Source organism: Labrus mixtus, chromosome 4, assembly GCF_963584025.1.
Source record: "Labrus mixtus chromosome 4, fLabMix1.1, whole genome shotgun sequence".
In the NCBI taxonomy this organism is placed as follows: Eukaryota; Metazoa; Chordata; class Actinopteri; order Labriformes; family Labridae; genus Labrus; species Labrus mixtus.
In genome coordinates this window covers 28,687,445-28,714,131 of record NC_083615.1, presented here as the reverse complement: position 1 = coordinate 28,714,131, position 26,687 = coordinate 28,687,445, and the positions used below count along the sequence as shown (strand labels likewise).

General features: G+C 40.6%; 1 protein-coding gene across 2 annotated transcripts in view; it reads right to left on the bottom strand.

Moving 5' to 3' along the window:
• Positions 1-554: 554 nt before the first annotated feature.
• Positions 555-26,687, bottom strand: part of si:dkey-246g23.2 (solute carrier family 66 member 2) — a 61,311-nt gene continuing 35,178 nt past the window's right edge. For both annotated transcript variants that reach the window (XM_061036757.1, XM_061036758.1), the window contains exon 5: positions 555-6,454. In XM_061036757.1, the coding sequence (XP_060892740.1) occupies positions 6,280-6,454 (175 nt within the window). In that variant the 3' untranslated portion in view covers positions 555-6,279. The remainder of the gene's footprint in view (positions 6,455-26,687) is intronic.

The following is a 26,687-nucleotide window of genomic DNA, read 5'->3' as shown; positions in this document are numbered from 1 at the left end:
TAAGCAACATCTATGTATGTTCCCGGTTTCCATCAGCTGAAAGACGTTTGTCTAGTTTGAAACATTGCATAATTGGTTTTGAAAAAAAAAACTATAAAAGTGAGCTGTACATACATTTGAAATGTATTTCCATGGCTTTTCTTGCCTCATTGGAAGATCTGAGCATCGTTTTCAGAGAGTGCACTGATGTGTTTGAGAACATAGAGAAGCTTCTTAGTAGAAAGTGCTTCCTAGAAAATATAAAGAGATGTATTGAAATCCCTTAATTGGAGATGTTTCTGCACACATATGACCCTGAACCTGCACAAGCATGCCGTGGGATTTACCAATACTGGTTATATGCTGATGTTCAAAAGACTGGTGTGAGCGTGTTTCATTTTTTTTGTACTAAAGTTTACATTAATTCCTAACACTATGTCAAGAACATTTTAGTAGGAATTGTTGGGAAATAAAGGAACTGATTCTTGGGAAATGTTGTCTAAACCAGAAGTTTGTAACTTTAAAGTTTATCTTTTTCTTGTGCCTGAAGACAGTAACAACACTGGAGCACATGCTGAAATATAAATAGTTTATATGTGAGACAATAACATGATAAATATTTCACATACATACAGCTGTCATCAGATAGTAAAAACCACTTAAAGTGTATCATTTGGGAGTTTGTTTTTGCATTTGAGTGGAATCACAGACTTGTACATAATACGGTAATAATCATGATGTCACATCTCATTTCAATGTGCATTTGTCTTTGTTCTGGTTTATTTTAAAGCTCCTGTGAGGAACTCTCAGATGGTATGGCTTTTGGTGCCCCCTCTGGACAAAGTCATATGTCGTTTGTCCTAAACTTGAGTGAGTAGTGTTTTTTCTCCACCTGTGCTTAATTCATAAAGGCAAATTTATCATCAACATTTTTTTCAGGGGAAGACGTACAAAAAGGATCACTTTGTCCGCCACCTATCGCCTGGTAGCATCATCATCAAACATTTACAAAAGCCAATAGAAATCATCAGTCTTTCTACCGATTATCTTGTTTGTTTTTGTTGGTCATAAAGAGGTACCAGTATTCATTTCAGTCTGTTTGGTACCCAGTTAAAAACTCCTCACAAGAGCTTTAATATACTTTAAAGGCATCATTTATGTTTGGTTTCACAGATCATTTACATACATCTCCTTAATCAACAGATGCTTATTAAAAAACAAACTAATAATTATAAAATTTGGTAATCCATGACATAAAGATTCATCCTGTATGTGGTAGAAGTAACAATCAGAGCACTCCCTCTCTAGGACTACAAAGTCCCCTTTCCTTATATGAATGCGTTACGGGTTGGGCAAAAAGCAAAGTAACCAGAATGTGAACGAGGCTGAAGGATTATCACAACCACTCAGTGTGTGTGTGCTAATCTGTCCAAACGCCCTTGAATAAAAAAAGGCTATACAAAGCCCAAAATGTTAAGCTAAATCCAGCGAGGTTCCACCCTGAGCTTCTGCTGAGAGAGAAAATATAAAGATACACATCTGGTGATAAGAGCATATAGAATACAGAAATAATGCAAACGCAACACAACTGTGGTATGCTTCAGGGAACAGGAGATAAGAGACATGCTGCTCACAATATTGCTTACAGATATAATGTTGGATAAGATGAACTGAAGAACCAATGCATACCCACGCAGAGGGAAACACACAATGGAAGGTCACAGAAACCACAAAAGTGAATGTCACTAAAGTCTATCAGTAACCTGAGCCCCTTTATAAATGTCACTCCAACACTTATTACAGCAGCTCCTGCAGAACAGCCATTTTGGATCCATAGACTGATATACTCGTGGTTATTTACACAGTTCATTCATCAAACACATTCCATGTTTTTACTCCAACATCTCTTTTGTGATGTACGTATCTACGTACTCATACATAAACATATAGATTATATATTTAATCTGTCCTGTATTCAAACTGATACACATAAAAAATACAACAGAGTTCTTCTTCACAGAGATTAATGGTGTTTTCCATTTGATCCCAGAAGTGGGAAGTTCCAATGGCGGTTTGATACGTCATCAAGAACGCTCCCCAAAAGTATGAATTCCGACTTGGACACTCGGAGAAGCTTCAGTAGCCCAAGTTAAAATCAAACATGGCTGCTTCATGCTTCAACAGTAACATTTAAGCTGTAACTATTGTGTTTATTAGCAGCTTAGCCCTCTTTTGGTGTAATTCAATCTATCAAACCGATAGTATCGTGCAAGCTCTCTCTGTGGACATGTTGTTTTCGTGCACAAACTATCACGTAGTGTGTTGTTATCGTCTGGTATTAGCTAACAAAACAAATGTACTCCTGGACAGTGTTGGGCTCGTTACTGAAAAAAATGAACATATTACACATTACTCGATACTCTTTTTAAAAGTAATATAATTACTTTACTTATTACTCCCTGCCAACAGTTATATGTTACACTACTCGTTTTATTAGTTCTTTTTTCGCTTGTAGCTGTCCACGATTAAAATCCAGTCTTGGTTGTTTTGTAGGTATTGTAGGGCTACAGCTATCCTCCGGGCCGCAGAGGGCTCGTTGGAGGGGTTTATTTACACGTTGTTGTGCTGTTGATGTAAGTGCTTCAGGAGGTTTAAGGTCGTGTTTTTTGCAGTAGAAAGAGTCCTAGTACCAGGACACAATCTACATCTGACAACGATGTTCTTGTCATCTTTCTTCTCGAGAAAACTAAATTCTAACTAATTTCCAGCTGCTGAATATAAACTTGAGCGCTTCCACCTTCCAAGCCAACCAGAGTTGCCAGGTATGCATGACAACAATTGACGAAATAAGCCCAATGGCCAAAAAAAAAACTACTTGCAGCAGCACCTAAAATGAAGCCCAATTCAGCATGAAAACTGCAAACCTGGCAACCATGAAGCTCGCTACCTTCCTGCTTGGCTGACGTACGCGATGAAATTAATCTGGGGATTGTTGCATTTTAAATCAGAAGTGGGGTAATAACAACAACAGTAAAGTAGTAACGAGTTATTTTTAGCTTGAGTAACTGTAATATTATTACTGGAATTTCATTAGTAATTCGTTACACTACTTGATACTAGTAATAGTAATATTATTACTGTAACACGTTACTGCCCAACACTGCTCCTGGAGGGGTCCATGTTGCTCGTCCGACTTGCATCTGGAACGCAGTTAACTCGGGAGTGATGTCATTCCCAGCTTTGAGTTTGAGTTGCGAGGTAAATGGAATGCACCATTAGTTTGATGATCCTATAACTTATGACTCCTAAACATCTCAAATGACTGATTACTAAACTTTCATATTTTTTAAAAACACACTTGTGAGGATAGATCGATTGAAATTCAATCTTTTTATCTGTACGACAAATATGAAGCTACAGCAAGCAGCCTTACGAATGAAAGCCCCTCTTACTAAGTTTAACATGTGTCCAAGTAGGCTGGTCACGTCCTTATTTACTTTGTGTGTTTAAACAATCTAAAGCTCATGGTCTGAAGTACACGGCCAAGTGTGTAGGGGGCGTGTCCAAATACATTTAGCTAGTTAGACAGCGCACAATCTGGGCACTTAGTGAGGCGCAGGGCACAAACAGGATGGATACAGTCGCTTGATTAGGTGTATTTGGGTGTCACATTATTTAAATCAATCAGAGTCTCAGTTCTCATTCACTTTAAAAGCTAGGTGAGCATACAGGGTTGTAAGTTGCTTTTTACCGTAGATTGACAATTTCAGCTTTTATTCATCAAAAATAAAGTCGGCTTAAGCAGAATTTGTCATCTTTTGCAGCTCTATGTTAGGCAAAGCTAATCCACACTAGTTGTAGTTACATATTTACTGTACAGACATGAGAGTACTATCAGATTTATGTCAAACTTCTGCTTCAGGACAAAGATCAATAATCAAACGTTAAAACCTGACGTTAATATGAGGAAACTCTGGCCATGTTTCTCACTCTAAAGGATATCGTAAGTTGTCGGATCACAGCATGCTGTTCCTGAGAATCACATCACTAATACTACTGAAAGCATGTTATATAGATGAGGTATACTGAGGCATACTGGCAGCTTCAATAAGAGGTAGTCTGACTAATGCAAACCAAAACCCCCGCAGTGTGCAATTCTCAAAAGTTGTTCAGTGAAGGAGAATCTGCAAACACAAGGCTTTAGAGGAACAGACGGACACTAACTGGCTGCTAAGTTAAAATGCTGGCTGGTGGACTTTATAAGCAGGTGCAATAGATTTATTTCTTAATTAACTCAAGCCTGGGGGGGAGTTAAAGGAACCTGCTCTGACTACTAATCAGCTGCTGGCACTGATTTGTTTCATGCAGTGCTTTAAGAGGAAACCATCAAGAAAGCGCTTAAAAAACACTTCCCCTGAGAATATGACATTGAATTAGTGATTCATTATAAATAACTTATTTAACTTTTGATTAAGATATTTGGTAAAAAACTTAGCATTTTGGATGGCTGAAATGGATTAATATTTCTGTAATGATGTTTTATTACGAGGATATTTCTGGTGAGACTTTAAAGTCTGTTTACTTCTTCAGATCGCCTCATGCACATGACAAGAAAAGGAATTTCAATGTAAGGGACTGAAGACAAATTATTTGGAGCTAAGAGATGGACTCAAAGTTGCTGTATAGCTTTTGTTGTTGACAAAAAGAGGGGTTATAAAACGTCCTATTTAAGCCTTCCCTTGATTTACTTTAAAGTAACATAAAATGCATCGTTAGTTCCCTGTGTCTACCTGCCGTTTTTTTTCTGAATGAGGAGACAGCGTTTGCAGCAGCAGGCTGTGACTGGAGAAATCCAGAAAATCTTTCAACCTGCGCTCCGTATGTTTGTCGCCAACAGATCTTGTCTTATACCCACATCCTGTTTGCTCCGTGTCTGATCAGGATAAAAACGATCTTAACTATAAAACATGCAGTAAAGAGCAACAGAGCTGCGTCGGTCATACAGCGGTCGTTGTCAACAGACTGTTGTCATAGAAACAGGACGAGCGTGCAGCGCGTTTCTTCTCAGCACACCAACGCTCCATGCAAACGCTCCATGCAAGCGCTCTTGACCGTACAGCCAGCGCTACCAGGAAAAACGCTAGGTGGACACGGGGCCTTAGGGTTATAATTTATCCAAAAGTTAAAACAGCTTTGTCTGTAATTATTATTCATATTTAACATTTATAATCTTTGGTCATCCTGGGTACATGACGCTCTGCATGTGGAACGAGTTAGGTAAAAAGGTTTGATCTGAGTTTCAGAAAACAAGCTCAATATTTTGTATCATTACTTTTAAGGGGTGAGAAAATTTTCTGTGTTACTTACAACATACGATAATAGCACAAATATCAAATAGTAACTAATTCTGCAGTATTTGACCTGCAATCAGACGTATTTCTTAGTGTGGACTAAAGAGTCTGTGACAAAGGCAGGCGCAGAGCATAGCAGCATTGCTTACTGTTTCATTAATGTATGGACCTGCACTTCTTGTCAATCAAACCCTGAAGCACAAATACAACAGATTGATGTCCTATATACTTCCTCTTACTTTGCATACCTTCTGTAGCCTCGGCTCGCACTGGATGCCAATGGCAAAAATCAATATCTGCTGTGGAGAAACACCAGCATGCATGGCAAACACATACACACAGACACACACACACACTCTCTCTCTGCATCATGAGGCCGGTCTTATGTTAGGTGTGGAGTGTGAAGTGGGAGGCTCATCAGTCAGGCAGGAGATTCCAGTGCAGGGCTACCAGTGCAGGACTGATTGTAACAGCTGCCATTACAGATCTGCTGCGAGTGAGCTGCAGGAGTGAGTCATGTTTCCACATGTCCTCTTGGAGTCCAGCATACAAGTCGTGTTCAACAGGAAACAAATAAATAGTATCAAATATTAAAAAAAACACATCCTTATCTCGCTTAAAAAATCTTAATCTTTTGTTTTTAAGTGCTCTTATTGTTAATGCTGCTGTGGATAATTTGTTCAAAGCTCAGGCGGTTTGCCTCATTGGACTTGAAGGTAGAGTTTTAAACTGAATGAACCTTTAAGACCAAATATTTGAAATCAAGGCGGAACACCAAATAAATCTACACTGCTTTTGGCTTTCTCCATAATTTGGTAGCTTAACGTGCCCTAGGACAATTCTATCATCTTTGCAGCTCTTTTTTTTAAGCCTTGAAATACTACACCAAATTAAATGAACCCAGGAGCCTTGTGTTGTTTTTTTCTGTTGCAGATAGCAACATCCTTGTTCATCCCAGCTTGGTCCGTGTGTCTTGGCTGTAGAAGAGGACCTGCAGCAGGATGGCCACGTCGATAAGGATCTGAACTGAGCCACAAACAGCGAACTGAGTCGGGCTCTCATTCATCACAAAGTAGGTGGTCTTGAAGACGTCACCGGCTGTCCACAGCAGCACCATCTTCACACTGGAGCAAACACACAAAGAAGGAGACACAGGGGATAGGGGAGGGATTAAGGAGATGTCCAGTAAAGCAAAAGTTTAAAAAACAGCAGCAGGTCTGGCTCTATCCAATGACAGTAACAGCAATTCATGTAAAAATCACGATTCTTATTTTCTGAGATTTTAAATAGATTCATAACTTCCAAAAAAAGATTTTTTTCAAAGCTCAGCATGCTTTAACTCAGCAGAATGCCAAATGTAGCATTAAAATTCAGACAATCTCACAGATGACTGGAGCAGATCCTGAATCCAGAATAATTTTGAATTGAAAATAGATTCTGAATTGAATCGTGACCCAAAGAATCGAAATCGAATCGTGAGTCACCCGAAGATTCCCGGGCCTAACCTCCGATGCTCAATTTAACATTTTATATCTCGTCTTTTTCAAAGAAATGCAAAATGGCAAAAAAGAACACCGAAGTGTTAATTCCACAGGTTTATAATTAAACGTCAATGTCGTTTATTTGCAGGCAGAAGCTGCGAGCCAACCAATAAAGATCATGAAGTAACAGAGTAACCTGATTTAAATGATTAAAAGGTGCAAACATGAACCAAAAGTTGTCCTGCTCTGTGCAGTTTTTTTATTGTTATGGTCTTTATTTTGAGAAAAGGAGTCTGCACCTTGATTTTGCATGGAGCTGTGCCGAGCTGTTTAGTCCACATAAAGATGAGGAGCTCAGAGAGGAAGGTAAAACTTTTTTAGGGTTCATTTTGTTGCCATATTAGAAAAGTACAACATGAGTTATAACATTTAAAACAAAGCTTCCTCTCTGACGGAGTAAGCAAGGACGACTTGAAGAAGAGAAATAAACTTGCATCCTGCTGCGCTGCACTCCGTCTCCACACATGTGGATGAAGTGTTGAGATGCTAACAGCTGGACAGATTGAACCCCTAATAGTGATGATAAAGTAATATTTACAGTCTTCATATACAGAACATTTCATTTTAAGTCATACAGAGGTTGAACTGTTGACTTCTCTTAAAATACTGCGGCACAGTCACCACCTGCTCTCAACAGACTGTTTCTGCTTCACTCTCATCGGGGTGGCTGTTACCGCCAGTGTTTTTGAATTACATACTTTTTTTACATAGAAAGGGGACAATTTAACTCAAATGACTGTAAAATGGATCATTTAAATTCCTTTAACCACCACCGATGTTTAGAGATGCTGTTTGCTCTTCAGTGCAGTCATGGGTGAATTTAACCCCTGCGTGTGTGAAATAGACGTAGTGTTGTAGTTGAGACCACACTAACCGAGACCAAGACATACCTGAGACCAGAGTGCTCCGAGACTGAGACAAGACCAAGACATTTGGGATCAAAACTGAGTCAAGACCAAGATCAAGGTAGGGTGAGACCGAGACAAGACCAAGACCAAAAATATCAGTGAAAAGTAATCATCCTGTGAGCAGGGGGGTGGTGGTCTTTAAAATTTTAAATCCGGAGTCCATCCAGTCTGAGACCAAGACAATGCAAGAGCGAGTAAAAATGCTTTCGATCCCGAGACGAGACCTTCAAAAAGTGATCTTGAGACCGGTCTCGAAGACCGATTTCAAGTACTACAACACTAATTATACGGTTTCTTTTTGTTTCATATGCTGGAAGTTGCTAAATCCTTTGGCAGTCAGGCCCTGATTGTTCAGACATGAGAGTGGTGTAAAAGTTATTTTATTTAACTCCTAGTAACATGCACAATAGCTAATTTCTTTATGTTATAAACGCGTCTCCCTTTCAAAACTCAGAGAAATTAACCTGTTTTCAAAATTCTCCAAAACATCCACAGTGAGAGAGGTAAAACAACAGCTGTCTGCTCTCCTCCAGATTTCACCTGCCAACCCTTAACACATTCTTCAAAATGTTTTGTTCTTGATTTAGTTCCTGCTGTATGAGAAGCAGCGGGAAGGCAGTGAAAAGATCAATGAACAGGGTGAAGTAAACTACCCATTGATCACACCGTTAGAGGGGGTGAAGGGAAGAGGAAGACGCACAGAGATTGCCTGTCGGAGAGAAATAGAAAGACCTTGAAGGAGACACGAGTCAGCTGCCATGCCGGCGGCCCGACGCCAACACAAAAACCCTGGAGGAGCTCTCTGAAAGTTTACAAGAAGCAGGAGATGGAGCACCGACACTCTTCACCATGAATCACTGCTTACTCATCCTCATCATTCAGTAGGGTTTGGATTGTTTCTACACCTTTCTTGACACCTTCTTTCATTTTGTTGTGTTTCTTTTTAAACTCAATTACTGCTATGTTTTAAAATGTCGACTTTTCCCCTTCACAGTCTGGGCCCTCCACCCACCCTGCCCCCTCCTCTATTCTTGTTCTCTGGACAGTGAAGTCCCATAGGTATGTATGGAACATGAGTTTATGACTTTTATTAGGGCTGACTGAGGGAAGCAGCAAGGACCATCAGTCATCAATGAGACATGCTGTGGGGGTCAGAGGGGTGAGGAGGGAAGGACATGAGGGAGACTGCAGAGGACAGCATTTATTCTGAATGCAGTGAGGGAGAGGGAAAAGACAACGAATCCACCAGAGAGAAGGAGAGGACCTCTGTGAATGGGGAGGAGACCTCTGCGAGACAGAGAGAGATGATGAGTGTGTTTGAGGTTCAGCAGTAATGACCATGGGGACAGCTGTCCTGCACCATCCTTGAGCTCTCCTTGCAGGGTCATGTCAAAATCACAACTCTCCTCTGGGCTCCCTGCAGGACCCGATGAGCAACCAAAACGCTTTTGGCAAGCAACCCATCCTGGTGGTGAAAAGAGGATGTTTTTATTCAATATAAGTGGGAATTCACTAAATGTACACACTGCAGGAGTGTATGCAAACGTGATAAATAACCCAGACTAACAGCAGACTGTGCAGGAGAGCTAAGAGATATTAATGATCAAAGTTGTTCTCACAGCTGTTTCAATGCATGGGACAGTGGAGCGGCACATCTGGACACTTTCACAAACAATCATATTGACACTGATGCGTCCATTACTCCAATGATGAACTGACCCAAAGTGGGATCATCATGACTGCTGAGGATACAATTTCTTCAAGACAAGTCTAAATTAAATCATAGGTGATTTACTGTCAAAGAAACTTCCCCCAATGGATCCAACACTTTTCAGGGGAGATAAAAACAAAAACGTATACATTGCCAGTTCAGGGTGGGATAATTAAATGGTAAATGGACTTGAGCTTGTAAAGCGCTTTTCTAGTCTTCTGATTACTCAAAGCTCTTTTACACCGCGGGTCACACCTACACATTCACACACTGATGGTAGAGGTTTCTATGTAGTGAGACCATCAGAAGTAACGAAATCCCATTCATACCCCGCCGACGAAGCAGCGGGACAAGGACACATCGGACATGTTGCTGCAGGAGCTGGGGATTGAACTCCTGACCTTCCGTTTGAGAAACGACGGACTCTACCAGCTGATATATATATTCTTTTTTGTGCCGTTGTTATATCTCATCTGCAATGTGTACCGCACTGAGGTGTAATGAAGGTTTGTATGTTTGGTGTTTGTAATCCTTAATGATATGAAGGCATCCGACCAAACAAAGTCTTCTTGTTTGCATTGTTAATGAGATTGACAGAGATTGACAATGAAAACAAATACATCAATGACTCATCCTGCACTTTGTACCATTAGCTCCTTCTCAGAACTTTATGTGCATGCACCACACTCATGAACTCTGTGAGTTGCTGATTAGCGAACAAGACCTTTCAACTATGTAAACATCTCATACTTTCAAACATCTGAACTTCTCCTGCTCTGCTCCATATATTCTCCTGGATTTTCAGTTCCCCATTGATTATCCCCTTTTATGATGAACTTCTCATCAACTACATGCATTAGAAGTCCAATTGAAGTTATGACATAACATAAATATTATTAACTGAACAAGCTCATTTTTGGCACTATTGGCAGTAAACACTGATCCATAGACTGCTAAAAGTCTCATCCATCAATCAGATTTGTATAAAGACACAGAAATGCAGAATTAGCCTTCTGACAGACCTTTCATGGGAAGCTTAAAGCAATTTTTTAACTTTGGAAGAAGTAATATTCTGAATCATACAGATGATCAGTATTTTCTGATTTGTCTGACTTGAATTTAAATTACCTGAAGCTAGACTTGGCACTGAGAAAAAAACGTTAGGTGGACACGGGGCCTTACATATCAACCTCTACCATCAGTGTGTGAATGTGTAAGTGTGACCTGCGGTGTAAAAGCGATTTGAGTAGTCAGAAGACTAGAAAAGAAATATACAAGCTCATGTCTATTTACCAAGTCCATGATGACATCACAAAATAAATTTCACTGTTTTGTGTTTCTTTGTGTTCTGATGTTTCACTTGGGTTTTTTTAACCGATACTGAAATGTTCCCTTGTGCCTTCAGTGGCCTTTGTTCAGTAAAAATAGATTAGTTAGATTTTTTTCAATCCCATTGTTGTAAAAAAATCTTCCTCGACACTCAGCTCATCCTTTTTCTCCGTCTTTGGTCAAAGTGATCTTCCCAGCTGACATGTAAGCCCCTCAGGCTGTTTCAGGGCTCTATTCCCCCTCTCCCATAAAGGCTGACCGCTTGTTACAAACACATCCGAGTCTCACTGATGTGTTCTTCTCTTGAATCATTTCATCTTTGAGGGTAAACACTCCAGGGTTTGATTGAAATGCTCCTAAAACAATACCACTCAAGAATTTAAAATCGTCATCAGCTTTTCTCCTCTCTCTCTAAGTTTCCAATGTTCCTCAGAGGAAATGTTCACTTTTTGTTTCACTGGAGTTTTTTCTCCCCAGAGAAATCCCTTTGTTGAACTTCACAGTTAGTCTTTCATCTCTCTCCTCATCTTTTCCACTTTCTTCTTGTCTCCACTGTCCCACACTGTCAGCTTCACTTTTATTGTCTCTGTCGCTGCCTTTGCTCTGCACCTCTTTTCTCTGTAAAGGGAATAAACTTAGAGACATTTATCAGCTCGTATTCTGAACCCTCGTAAAGTATGCTAATAAAGTTATATTGTACAGAACAGTGAGCCAACTGCTTAAAAACAAAACAACTGACGTAGTAAGGTTTTCAAAATCCTCAATACTTCAATACTGTTTGATAGCACGTTTGAAACGACAGTATGTCAGTATCGATAAGTACTGTACCTTTAAAAAACTTCAGTCTTCAGTCTTATCTTAACACAAAAAGCTCCAGCGAGCAAAAGCGAGAGCAGCAGTGGTCCATTCAAATTCATAGGTCGGCTAACTCAAGTCCATACGGCGTCTCATGATGATAAAAGGTCAATGGAGAGGGAGAAGTTCGGGTTTAAGTGTCTTGCCCAAGGACACAGCGAACATGTTGCTGCAGGAGCTGGGGATCGAACCCCCAACTTTCTGGTTGAGAGACATCCGACTCTACCAACTGAGCCACCCAAGATGTAAAAGTTACTTTTATGTCTCTTTCAAACAGACAGCAAGCAGAGGAGGTGAAGCTGTCTAAAGTGCACGCAAACATTGGCAACATTGGCAACATTTTGGAACCAAAAGGTTGGCAGTGTATTTCTACATTTAGAAAAGTGTTCAGGAGTTTGCTTTTTGAAAACTAAAAACAAGAAATGTCCCAATACTGGGTGGATCTGACTTGTGTTTTTGTTGCTGTGGTACATAAAAATGTTGTTGCCTTTATTGGAGTAGATAGAGTCAGAAATCAGGGAGAGAGAGAGTGGGGGATGAAGCCACATGGTTTTCATAGGGCGCACAAACTAACCACTTGGCCAGCGGCGCCCCACCACTGTTATTATTAATGAGTGTCAAGCTGCTAGAAGCATTTTAATTTCCTCATTATTGATAAACATGAGGCTACATGACAGAGAAATGGAATAAAGTCATTTCCACAACGTAAGCCTGGGTAACTTTTTGATCAAAATAACAAAATAAATCCAGAAATAAATGTAAAAAGTTTCATGTAGAAGTCAAAGTGAGTCAAATATTTTAATGACACTGAAACCCAATTTGTAAGACTGCAAAATGTAAGAGCTTTGTTCAGATCCAATCTCAGTCGTGTTCATTCATTGAAATAAAAGATCTTTGTTTGTCTGTGAGTAATGATGGAAAGAAGGCAGAAGAAACAAAAAATAGAATAAAAGAAAGTTGTTCAGTGCTGATGCAGCCATTGCATGTATCAGTTTAGAGGGTAATTATTTTTTTTCTACATCAAGTATAACTTTAAATTCCCGCTTTACTTATTATTAATTAACCTTGTCTCCTCTTTCAACCTTCATTTATTCTTCTCCTCTGAGCCTCCTTTTTTTTTATCTCGTTCCCTCCCTTCCTCTGCCTGACCTTCTCTCCTCTCCTTCGCCCTTCCTCCCTCACCCTCCTAAATTCTCTGCTCTCCCCTTTGGCTGATTTCTTTGCTCTAGAGACGGCAAACATCATTAACGAGGATGAGTCATTAACAATGTAATTAAGGAGGGCGGGTCATCTGTAGAAGAGCAGCCTCTGTTCTGCAGCACTGCAAAACGGAGACAAAAAAGCAGTTTGAGGTCATTCATCTCTGGCAGGAACACACACACACACACACACACACACACACACACACACACACACACACACACACACACTGAACTGACTGTTTGTCATGCTAGCTCCATCTGGATGAGATAACTCTGATTGTGTGACATGTGGCTTAGCTGACAGGTGATGAAAGACACGATGAAAAAACAATTGAACTTGATCCTGAGCGAGGCTCTGAGCGTCCAGAGGGAGAAGGAGTTATTACGGTATCGATTGAGAATATTGACTGACTGACTACATCACTCACACACATGCACACAAAGACACACACACACACACACGCCAGCATGTGTGCCCATTTGTTTTAATTTGCATACTGAAAAAACAAATCCAAATGCAAAAAATGCAAAAAATGCCAACCATGAAATTGTTTGAATCTCATTTTCTTTAAAACACACACACACACACACACACACACACACACACACACACACACACACACACACACACACACACACACACACACACACACACACATGCACTCTGGTTGACGCAGTACACTCTCTCATTGATTACTACTAACCTGACACCCTCATCTGAGCTGAGCGGCAGAGGTGAGAGGGGAAAGGGTGAAATGGTGAACTGTGCACTTCAGGATGAAAAGGGAAAGACAGGCTCTGAAGATGGATGAGGGAGGGTGGAGGTAAAAAGGAAAATGATGAGAGATGGATGACAATGCAGCCAGGCAGTGGGGGGCGATGAATCTAGAGCAGGGTGAGGATCGAGCCCCCCCCCCCCCCCCCTTGATAGTTGTAGAGTGACAGGCCAGAGGAGAGGGATGGAGAGAGTGAGAGGGGTCTGATTGCACAGTGTGACAGCAGTGCTGCATGTGGGCCAGGCAGTAATTGTCCTCTGTATTGAACCAGTGCTGTCAGACCAGCTATTAGCTCGTCTAAGCAGCTGGAGTGGACGAATGCAACACTAACACAAGAAACAGGCCTGAGTGACATTTACAGAGAGAGAGAGAGAGAGAGAGAGAGAGAGTGAGTGTGGTGAGTGCAAGTGAAGTGATTTCACGTCCCAAATATTTGCAAGTTACCTAATGCATCTTTAAATGTCACTTTGCAAAACTGCCTCTTCTTCCAGGTCTTACATCACACTGCTGATGCACATTCTTTCAGACGATCGCTGAAGGCCTCATTCATTGTAGAAATAATTAACATTTAAGGCATTACATAAGAAGAATACGATTATTTTCCAGACGGATGATTAAGAATCCTGATAAAACTCCAGAATATATTGAGTTACAGTTGTTGTATATTTCGTTTTTAAATAATGTTAAAGATTTGCATATAAAATCCAGTATCAGTTAATCACCAAATTGAAAGTCTTCCTGTAAATTTTCTGAAAACTAGAAACACAAGGAGCTGCTCTTGGCCCTTTCTTTATGACATGAAAACACAGAACAAACATTTGCAGTGGAATTCACATTAACATGACCAGTTGTTGTTACACTATAGGGTTGTCGGTATTATCTCAAGGAAAGTGGAAATGTTCAAAAACGTGAGACACAGAATGTCTGAGGGTTCGTAAACATGGAAGTAAAGAGGTGCAGTGTTCTCAGGATGAGTCTGTTCACTGACACATCACTGGCTCAGATGTGGTCATTTCCCACCTCGTCCATCAGTGATAGTGGGTTTGCTCAAAGCTCGTGGTAAATGAAGGCAGCGCAGAAGTGTAAAAAACTGCAATACTTCGAGTGTCCACTCGAGTGGCTGGCTGTAAAAGCCCTGAAAGTCCCTTTGACATCCAAGTCAAAAGACAGGTTTGGTCTGAATTGCTCTTATCTTTATAGGTACAAACTGCAGGGGGATGCGTTTTTCACAACTCATCTGTTTTCTTTTATCAAGCCGAAGAGTTATGCATTATTTTACATAATTATGGGCACACCTGTTCAGACTAAAAGGCAGGCGTGTTGGAGCTATATGTTTCAAAACTCAACGTCAAATGAGTGCCGGTGTATGACTGACATTACTCTGTTGCTTTTTAACTGTATGTTTTTTATTTTGTATCGTGTTTACCCCAGCAGACATGGAGCGAAGAGGATATCGGTAGACGGTAAAAATAAGGGGAATATCACACATTTGGAAAAGAGCGCAAGTGACTTCAACAGCATCTTTCTGATAAGTTCACAGATCGGAGCAGCTGCACAAACGCTCTCTCCTCTTTGAAAACAATTTTTAAAAAGACGCTTCCACTTAGTAAAACAACGACACTAGGTGGACACTGGGCCAAACTTTTCCTTTCCTTTTCCACCATAGATAGAGGCCTTAAATTACCAATAGATATATAGCCTACCTAATCTAATATTTGGTTTGGTTAATTACAGCAAATAGACAATAAATACTTAAATCCTTCCCCAAGTTAAAGAAAAAGTTAAAAATATTCTAAAAAAAAAAAGGGACAGGGACAAAGTCGTAGCGTATGGGACACTCTGACATTTATAGGTTCCAGACAGCATCATTTATCAGACGCTAAAATAATCAGAAGTAACATTTAAAAACAATAACCTTTCTTTGGACCTGAGCAGTGTTTAAATCCATAAATCTTATTTTTTTGCTCCAGTCAAGACTCTCACAGATTCTATATTAACCAACACATCCATACAATATTGGCAGAGAAGTTCCCATCAGTATCAACTTTTCTCATTCATGCACATTTACACGTCACTGGGTTCAGGGTCTTGCCTAAGAACACTTGACATGTGGACTGCAGGAGCTTAGGATCGAACCAGCAACCCTCAAACTCTGAAAGGACACTCACTCTACCTCTGAGCATCACGTTCTGGTGTGGCCATATTAATATTACAATATTACACTTAAGAATTGGGATCAGAGGGCAAACATGATCTCTATTTCTGTAACCAGTTGATTTATTGATACAGGTTTACTTGATGGTGTTTTCCTTTTCTCTGTCCACTTTGCATTTTTGGACCTCTATCTGCAAATTGCCCACTGCCCCCATCTCCCCAAACCCCTCACTTCTGCTGATTTACCCCTACAACTGTCTCTCTCTCTTTTTGTATTCATTCCTCATTCACTACCTCCTCCTAAATATTCACCCACAACCCTCCTTCTCTGACTTGACTTCGACTCCCGTCATCTGCAGCCTCATTATCTCCTTGTCCCTCAACCATCTCTGCCACCGTTCACTCTGTCCACCACCTCAAGGGACCCCAGGGTGGACACATGGATGGATGGAAGGATGGATGCATATTATGAGGAATGAATACCCAACTGGGGAAAAAAAAAGATGTCTGACAGTTTCTTGCAGACACAGACTATAATTTATCCATTAATGCAAATTCTATGACTGCAGTCTTGAGCATTAACACAAAGGGGATCGTGAAGTTGTCGACAAAGCTAACTACTTCTGCAACACCGAAATTACTTAAGAGACCACTTTTCCAATTTAAGGCAGGGTGCACTGCTTTGTTGCTTCAACACTAACACGCTCGCTGACTGTGTGACTGTGCTTTGCAAGGATAGATTTGTCTCCATTTTAAGTTGAATTCCTGATGGCTGAGAACACTGTGTGACCTGAAATATCTCAATGGACTAACAACCCATTTTCCACCCATTTTGTGGAGATAAATAGGCAGCTGATCACAAATTAAATCCAGTCCAGGCTTTAAGTAGCGGATCACCCTTTGTATGAGACTTAAAGAGTCTCCAGAGGGGGGTTAGGCAGTCCTTGTAAGTGCTTGATAATGCTTATACACAACTCTATGGGAAAGAGACACACTTAAGCAGCAGGGGCTCATTTTTAAAGCCTTCAAAGTGCTTCCTCCTCTTTTTTTTTTGCAGCTCAGCCATTCATGTTTGCATTGCCATGATGTGTGTGTCCACACTTATTGCATCTTTGCATACACACACGTGCGCCCACACATGACGGTGTATATGTGTGTGTGAGGTGATTTAGCATCAGGGCTGTAGCTCTCCCAGAGGGGGGGCTGGCAGAGAGTCGAAAATCAAAGGGCCCAGCAGAGAGAGAAGCCGAGCTGCTCTTAACCCACTAACTATGAATTATGCATGTTGATCGATTGCACACAGGCAAACAGCGAAAAAGTTCCCAACCTGCCAGGAAAAGATGGATTCTACTTCACCAAATGAGGCAGAGGGGAGGTGAGGGGGAGGAGGAGTATCACTCAGAGTTTGCCTGAGGATATTTCGGACATATTTTTGGAGAATGTAAACAAGTCGGAGTCGGCCTGTTCGGTTATTTCACTTGATTTATTACATCTTTAATCTCATGTTTCCTGAAACAACGCTTTGTCAAAGCTTTGTTTCTGAAATAAAAAGTGAGTTTGGATTTCCAGTAAAAAACCATAAAAGTAAATTGGTCTAATTTTGTTCAGTTTATTTAACAGGGACACAGTCAACGAGCATTGCTTCATATGTAAAATAATTAGAGACGGAGCACTGAGGGAATGCTACTTTCAAAATCAAGCTAGTTTTCTAAAAATACCAACCCTGCCTTTAAGGCTTATTATAGACTGTTCACCATGCACTCTGCGACACATACGGTATCAGTTATTGTGTAACCTCCTGGTCACAAGCAGCACCTACAACCACCAAGCATCTGATGATGGTTTACAACAGAGCAATTCAAAACTTAGACAGGAAGCTGATAAGGTCACAGCATTGTCATGTGTTAAAAAAGTCAAATATGTTGATTGACAATTTTATTAAGTTTGCTTCTCTTAAACTCATCCATTAATGTTAAAATCCTCAGGTGACCTCGGGTACTCTGTGACCTCGTGGTTCCACTTAGATTATCAGGCTCCGTAACACGTGGAGCAGCTAATGGAGATTGTAGGATGCCATTTGGTAAATCTTCATTTGGACAAAAAGCCTTTTCTGTTCAGGGGATCAACATGAGGAATGGTTTACCTGCAGAGCTCAAACTAGAACCAGACTGGAGTCATTTTCAGCTCATGAAACAGTTCTTAAAAAGGACTCATGTATGATCTCGTTCTTCCTGATTTACTTTGTTTTATTGTATGATAGTTTGTATCCTGTATTGTTCTGTATTTTATTGTTGTGCTTCAGTGTTGAGTTCTTTGTATTTTGAAGGCCCATCTAGGGACGGGCATTGCAAATTAGTTGGCATCAGTTGACTTACTCCTTACTCGTCCCTAAATAAACATGAAATAAAATCAATATGTTGCAATGCTTCACAATATTATTAAGGGTGTATTAATAAGCCAAAGGGAAATACAATCTGCAGTAAGTCAAATACTGTGGCACAGACTATCAGCTGAAGATATCTCCATATATTTGAGCTGTGTTTAGAGTCAATGGCAGCACAGAACTTCAACACACAAAGAGACAGGAGTTCAAGGCTGCAGGATAATAAATGGCATGCTTTCTGCTTTTATTTTGAAAAGGCTGCATTTTGATTTGTGTCTGAATTTAAACAGAAATAACAGGAACATATGAGTTCAAGTTTGGAGGAAGAATGAGTGGCATTTTATAAATCATTGTAGCAGAAATCAAGTATATCCTAAATGTCTCTGTGAGTTATGACTGTCTACAATGAGTGAAAAGTGGAGAAGAGGAGTCCTGCTGGCTGTGTTGTTGTCGGGGCCGTGTTTACATCAGTGTTTACATCAGGTTCACTTTTGTTGTTATTCACATAACAACAAAAGTTTGTTTTCTATTATATTTTCCTTTCACTTGTTTTTCTGCTGTCGAGTCTAAAACTATCCTCGCCACAAACCAATGAATATAAAGCGTCTAAAGAGAATCCACATGGCTGCCTCGACTTCAGGGGTTTTATGTATTTCACTTTAATTCTCCGGGGGAAACAGCTTTTTCAGCTACTTTGTGGTTATTTGATTTTTATCTCTGAAACACCTAGACTGCAGTATGTAGAGGTCAGGATGTTTTCTCCCCTCAACAGCAGGTTTCTCATGCAATAATCAGAGAGGAAAAAAGCAGCTTTCCACCGCTGCAGTGTGTTTGTTTGGATAGAAAATAGGGAGTACGGATGATGCAAGTGTGTGTTTTGGGCTTCTTGTACCACTGCTTTAGTTCTGTCTTGAGCTGAAGGGACATGTCATTATTTTTATTAAAACAATATATAAGTGTTAGACTGATGAAAAAATACTTGAATGCATTTGTTACTGAATACACTCCTAATATGCATGACATTTTTATTACACATTTGTATTGCACTTGTTTCTGCCACCAGCAACAGCAGTATATAATGATATTCATTCAAACCTGAAAACCAAAACACTTCAAATGAAAAAAAAATCTTATATGTGCAGCTTCCTTATATGTGTAACTCTGACGCCTCACATCACAATCTCCTGTCTTGTTTTGCCTCGGGGCTGACAACACTGACGCACTGACTTATATAATGGTTTTGATGGCACGTTAACTAAACTATTGTCAACACCATTATATGTACTTTTCTCACACAGTGTATAAAATGTGTACATACACTGCTGCATATATCTCACAGACTGTAGGGCTGCTCCCTGAGTGTACAGCTTCAGAGTGAGAAGAAAGCACGGACTAATGTCAGTGATGGAGGTGGACGAGTTCAAAGAGAAAAACCCTGTGATCTTAGCATACTGAGTTTGAATGATAACACTGTAAGTGGTTTTACAATTTGTGCTTTTATTGCACTTTTCCAGTCTTCTGAGCACTCAAGGCTTTTTTACACTATGTCACATTCATCCATACACTAATGGAGGAGGCTGCTGCTGCTGTACTAACAGACCATCAGTACTAACTAATCCCTTTCATATGCATTCACATGCAGATGGGTTTGCCTTCAGGAGCCATTTTGGAAACATAAACTGGAATCTTAGCAAGAATATTTGTATAAGTTCTGACAAGTCCAAACATCTTATTTAAAGAAATGACAAGCAAACAAAAAGGCCTAAAACCTGCCAATGGGACAATAAATGTGTATTTGTTGAGTGTCTTAAATGAGATGTTTATATCTAAATTAAAACGACCTCCTTTAAAGAAAATGGAATGCCCAATGTACAGATATTTTTTGTTAATACTGTTAATATCTTGAAATAAGTTGTTAATCTGGACTTTTCAGGTAAAGGTGGCTTATAACAAGTGTAATCATACTTTTTACTCTAAATTAGATAAATGCACTTGCTCAGATTTGAGTTATCTTTCAAAATAAAAGGATATTTCGACATGTGGACTGCAGGAGCTACATTCAAACCGCCATCCTTAAGGTTGAAAAAGGACCACCCTGCAGTCCATCACCTCCCCAAGTCAGATCTTAATAACACTCGTTTAGGATCAAATGCAGTAATAAGTAACACGTCACAAATCTCAATCATAAAATGCCAGCCAAAAATACTAATTCAAATAATTTCCATTATAGGTCATAATCGATAACATTTCGTATTCACTTTTTTTAATTAAGTTAAAAATGTGAATACGAAGCTTCTCAAAGTCCAAAATGACATTATCATCATCATCATCGTCATCATCATCATCAAAGTCAAGTCAGTTCTTGAAAATGTATTAAAAATACTGAAATTCATTACCCTATTTGCAAGTTCTGGTATATGTTATACTGGGAGAGATAATACATGAGGCCTTAGTGTACCTTGTTGTTCTATTATCCACACACATGCCTCAGCCCGACTCCTACAGTTTCTCTTTGCCTTTCTGTGTCTGATATTTTGACTAGGGCCTGACCGACATGGGATTTTTGGGGCCGATACTGATATACATAAATATCAGCCGATATCTTTTTTTTTTAGATCTATCTCTGATCTTTAGAGATGAATTGAAATAGATACACACACAGTTATAGTGTTGATCCCCTGAATGCTGCTTGAGAATTAAGAAAAGATTTTTTTATTTTCACACTTGAACAAAATAGCCGATACTTATAGTCACGTGATATGCTTTTATCGGCCGATATTATCAGTCAGGCACTAATTTTGACAATATTCATCAGCAGTATGTTTTATAAAGACGTCAAAATAACACATTCGTGTTTTTACAATGTGTCAATCGATTTATTTTCCCGACAGGTGACCTGGTGTGGACGAGCTTTGTTAATGACGTCATCAAGTCTTAGTAGAGTCTCAAGTCTTTACAGGGTGAGTCCTAATCAAGTCTCATGTAACATCAGTCTGGTTTAATTCTGACCCGAGTCAAGGTCTGAAACACCAGTCACCATCTTGCCAAGATGAAGGCCCTGAGCTGTTTCTATTGTGTTTGAGGGAAAGTGGAAATAAAAAGAAGCGGTGTCAGTGTTTGGGTCATATTATTTAGCTGAGAGATGGTTTCATTAATCCAAATTTCAGTTTTTCTTTTGCTGCCTGTGCGTGCTCAGGTTTGAGGTCCAATAAGTTCCATGTTCAGCAGAATCACAGCATGGAGAGGACAGCCATGCACTTTAAAGTACAAATATAGGGTACAAATAAGTGTTTTCCACTGTCCCCACACCAGCTGGGCTCTCTTAGGAGACGCACAACTCGAGGTCATCTTGGTGCCTGCATGACATCCTGCAGGGACTGACTGGAAAGGTTCAGGCTTGTCCGAAATGGCATCCATGTAATGGCCGACTCAAGAGAATGTGAAACCCCCATTAGGCTGCTACTGAAGGGTCATGGTGGTAGGAACACCATTAACGGTTGAAGGGTGTTACACCAGAACTGAGAGCAGGAAACAAGCTGCCAGGTGTGAGTGAAACAGAGAAACAAATAGAGGTGATATAGGACCCTAACTCACAGTAAACACACTCTCTTTTTCTGGACTTCATAACATGTTATTAGTTCCTCGTCACACACACAATAAGGGCCAAAAAAATCCTACTGGGAGTGACAAAGAAGAAGAAGAAGAAAAGGGGAACGGCAGACAAACTGTCAAAAGAAAGGAAACTAACAGAGATAAGTTCTCCATAGAGGAGGTCTGCATATTCTTATACAACAAACAGACTTCAAACAATCCCCTCCACTGTGGCTCAGTGACATTGTGAAGGTTGGCTGCTTTTATCTGCAGAGCTGTGAGAGGAAAACTGGAGAGGAGGCCAAATAGATAAAGTTTAATGAGAGGGAGGAGAAAAACAGGCAGGCTCCCCGGGCAGCCGAGCAGAGAGCGCTGAGAAATCACTCCCATACAAAAAAACACACTGTTACTTCTTTTTTTTAAATGATCCATTCAACTGCAGCTTCCACCCGAGAATTACGCACTTGATGTAGTATCTCCATAAAGAGTGTGTTTAATGAATAGCTCCAAAAGCCGTTTTCTTTGAAGTAACAGCCTCGAATACTCGACAAAGTTTTGAAATAAGATGACGCTTATCAAATAGGACAACATGGAAATAAGCAGGAGAGGTGTGCAACACAGAGAATATTCACGATGTAATTTATGCTGCTTTCACATCAAAGAAGCTCCGCTCTGTTTTATGCTGGTGACGGTTATCTTACACTATCAGCGCAACGGGAACCTGTGAGAGAACAATCAAAAGGATTTGACCTGAAGAACGACACCAACAGATGCTGCACTTTACTGCACTCGTTCTTTGAACTTCTGTCACATCAAGTCTGAATAAGATGACTGATAATGAGCCTTATTGTTATCATTCTAAACACTTCTATAGTCAGTGAAGTTTCACTGATAGGGGCTTTCACAAACTCCTGAAAACCTCCTGATATTTCCAGGAGGAGCTGTATGTGTGAACGCCAACAGTCCGAATGATCTGATGTGAGAACGCAGCAGGATATTCTCTGGAGAATTCAGCTCGAGCCAATAAGAGGGGTGTTGAGGTTTATATCCTGTGACTGCTGCCCCCCCCCCCCCCCCCCCCCCTTTAGATGTCACAATTGTAAAATGATTTAGCTTAATCCTAAATTGTAACATTGTTAGCTCATAGGAGATGACTTCTCTCTTCTCTGAAACTCATCTATTTCCTTTTCTGTTACATCTTTCCGTCTTTCCACACGTGATCCACTCTTTGTCCTCTATGTCCCTTAGTGTTCATTAATAGTGTTTCCTTAAACTATTGGTATAAGTGTGAAGCTGCAAACTGTCAGCAGTGACCAAGAAGTCTCATTACACAGTGTTATATAAGCTGGTTGTGTACATTGAATGTGCTCATCATGCCTCTCTCTCTCTGCAGCTGAGCAGCCCTTGATGAGATGGATCTTTACTCTCACCATCTCCGTTCAGTAACGGTCCTCAAGGGAATCTGATTGGACGGCATCTGAGTAACTATTTCATAGGACAACATGAGACGAGGGGCAGATTATGTGCTGCATCATCAGATCTTTAAAAAAAGAAGTGTGCTTTAGCTTAACTGAACAAATGAGAGGATCCTTAAGTGTACATAACGAGGGTCAAAAGATCTGAAACATGTTACACACGCGGAGACAGAAGTGCTGAATTTGCCGTTTCATCAAACAGGGTCATTTGTGCAATTAAGGCCACTGCAATCAATGGTGAGGTCGGAAAAATATGTATCCAGAAATAACTCAGCAACTAAGGTGTTTTTAAAAAAGTGTTTTTGTGGCGGCTCTTTTGGTCCAACCACAGCACTTGTGAATGCAGGATTTTGCCGCTGAGTGAAGTGACTCTGTGCTGTTCATCACTCGTCTCAGAGACCTAATGCAGTTTATAGCGTCTTTAATCTTTGGCATGATATCAAATAAGAGTTGAATGAGTTCTCACGGGACGTGCCAGCACAGATGTGCACCCTGAGGACTCTTTATGTGAAATGGGCCGTATTAAAGAGAGAAAAAATCATCTTTCCTTTCAAACAGTAAATCAACTGTTATGCAGAGTCTTTAAGTTCACTGACACATTATTTTAAGACTTCAACACTGAGGTATGTTCAGGGTTTATTTCTTTATGGATGCATGTGTGGCATGAGGCTAAATGTGTGCAGGCTTGACTGAACTGCTCTGCGTGTCTCTGGGTATGAAAGCTGTGGGACCGACAGTAAACTAAGAGAAGACACGGAAGAGGAAGAAGAGTTATATACAGTGTTTGTTAGATTATATACAGATAGTGAAACTAATCACTGCTTCACAGTCAAATGGTTTCTCATGAGGAGGCACACCTTTGGGCCTGAATCAAGTGTTTCTGTGGTACTCTAATACTGTGGCGAATAAAATAAAGACATGTATTGACATAGGACTTAGGAGCAGGATATGTGGTTAGTGAGGTAACTTTAGGGTTCACTCTGGATCATGTTCCCACAGCCCTATGTTCCCACATTTCCTTTTTCATAAATTTGTATCAGATTTTATCCCCCTTTCTCCCAATTTGGAAGCCAATTGCACCCAACCTATTATCCAGTAGCAATGGACTACAGATGGAATGTAGCTTTTAGCTAAATCTGGTGCGCCCATCTCTTTGTTTATTGCAAACATTTAATGTAAGTGCACATTGTCCTTTTAAATAAACAAACTACCGTAAAATCCGGTGTATAAGACGCACTTTTAATACCTATTTTTTCGTCTTAAAAGTTGGCTGCGTCTTATACATCGGTGCGACTAAATATACCAGTATAAAATACTGAAACACGCCGTCATTACAGCGGGTGCAGCAGCCCCTATCACTGTGACCTGATGTGATTAAAACCCATCCCCATTCATTGTGTCTTGAAAGCTGAGTGCACGCTGTGCTGGGAAAGACGGTGACACAGACCAGTCTGGCTGCGCTACTTTTTCCACATCTTTTCTTCCTCATGAGGTCATAATCATGCATTTACAGAAACAGTGGTATATTGTTCCTTAAATAAACCTTGTGGAGTGCTCTTTTGATTGAAAGAGTCCTATATTAAAGTTAAAGAGTGATCAGCGGAGTCGGGCAGCGCGACCTGCAAGCTAGCAGGTCTGTGCCTCTGCCAACTTTCCCTGCAGGCTGAGAGCTCAACTACCGTACTGTAGCTAGTAGGAGTGCAAACTCCCGAAAGTGAAAACAGACAGAACTAAAAGAACGACACAGCTGTACAGAAACTGCACGTTGTAGACATCGCTGAACACAATATAAATCCTCACGCAGGAAAATAGTTTTTTTTCTCTCAAAGAGACCTTCAAAACAGGGTGCGTCTTATACACCGGATTTTACGGTAAGTAGCACAGAGGCCTCGCATTGACTAGCTTCCGGTCAGATCAGTCGAATGAAGCGCAGCAACTGGACGCAAACCATAGTTTGCAGTGCATTAATACCTCTGGAAAGCCGGGTTGGCATAGAGATGGGGAGCTCCTGGGATGCTTTGAGTCACTTTCCAGCCCTCTGGAGGCGTCATAAGCTCATTTTGAAAATGTCCTAGAAATGTGGGAACATAGGGATGTGGGACCATTGGGCTGTGGGAACATAGGGCTGACCCCGGATCTTCAGTGCTACAAAATGGTCCACTTCTTTTTTTTTTAAGATTTATTTTTGGGCTTTTTTTGCCTTTATTTGAGAGATAGGACAGTGGACAGAGTCGGAAATCAGGAAGAGAGAGAGAGTGGGGAATGACATGCGGGAAAGGAGATACAGGTCGGATTTGAACCTGGGCCGCCCCGCTTGGAAGACTATAGCCTCCATGCCTCCATACATGAGGTGAGTAAACACAGATTTCTAGCTAGTACACAAGTATCCCATAAGAAACTCACTGCCGTGTGTTGAATCATTCAGTCCAACTTTACTGTCTAGGACAGACACCATCACCATGGCGATCTGCCGTGCTGTGCCAGCGTGAGTTGGAAGAGAAAGAGCAAGTGACCTTGTGAACCGGATGTTTATGATTAGTGGGTTGAGTTCTGATTGGTTGAGAGATTTAGCGGAGTAAAGGTGAGCTTATCAAAAGTTTAAGAAAAAGGAAATTCATTAATGAGTAACAGAAATGAAATTAAAAACCATTCATTATGATTATGTAGGTTCACAGAGGTCACTCCTCTCAGAGGCTGGAAGGCTAAAATATATAATGTACCCGGGTTACACTTAGGCTGAACTTGCTCTGGAACAGGTTAATCTTGGGAACAATAGCGACGTATAGCGAACTCTGTTGCTTTGTCAGCTACTTCTACATTGTTTATTTACGTCAGGAGACCCCCCTCCCCCCCGCCCCCCCCCCGCCCCCCCTCCCATCTCAAAGGGATAGTCTCCCTCTGTGAGGGAGAAGGTGAACAGCAGTCCTCCTGAAATTATCTAGATATTTTTAGGAGTGCACATGTGAAAAGGGCTCAAGTCAGGAGAACTTTACACAAAGTGACACCTGATGTCATGAAGTGACCACACACTCTCTGCAGACACAGTCAGGACCACAGGAGGCCCATAAGTGATGACTGAGCAGCATTACTTACAGTATGTAAAAGTCTATATTTTATTTTTTTAAGGAAAAAGCTACTGACACTATCTTTAAACAACTTAAAAAATTCCTGTAACATCTGCGTTACCTCTCCTGAAAACTGATATAAATATGTAGCTCTGTCTGTAAAGGCTTTTTCAAAGATGAGTGACCAGAAAAGCATGTGGCTATTTCACACACACACACACACACACACACACACACACACACACACACACACACACACACACACACACACGCACACACACACACACACACACACACACACCAGTCACAGTGTCTGCTCTGCACTGATGACAGACATGAGACATAATGAGGAAGTAATGATGATAAT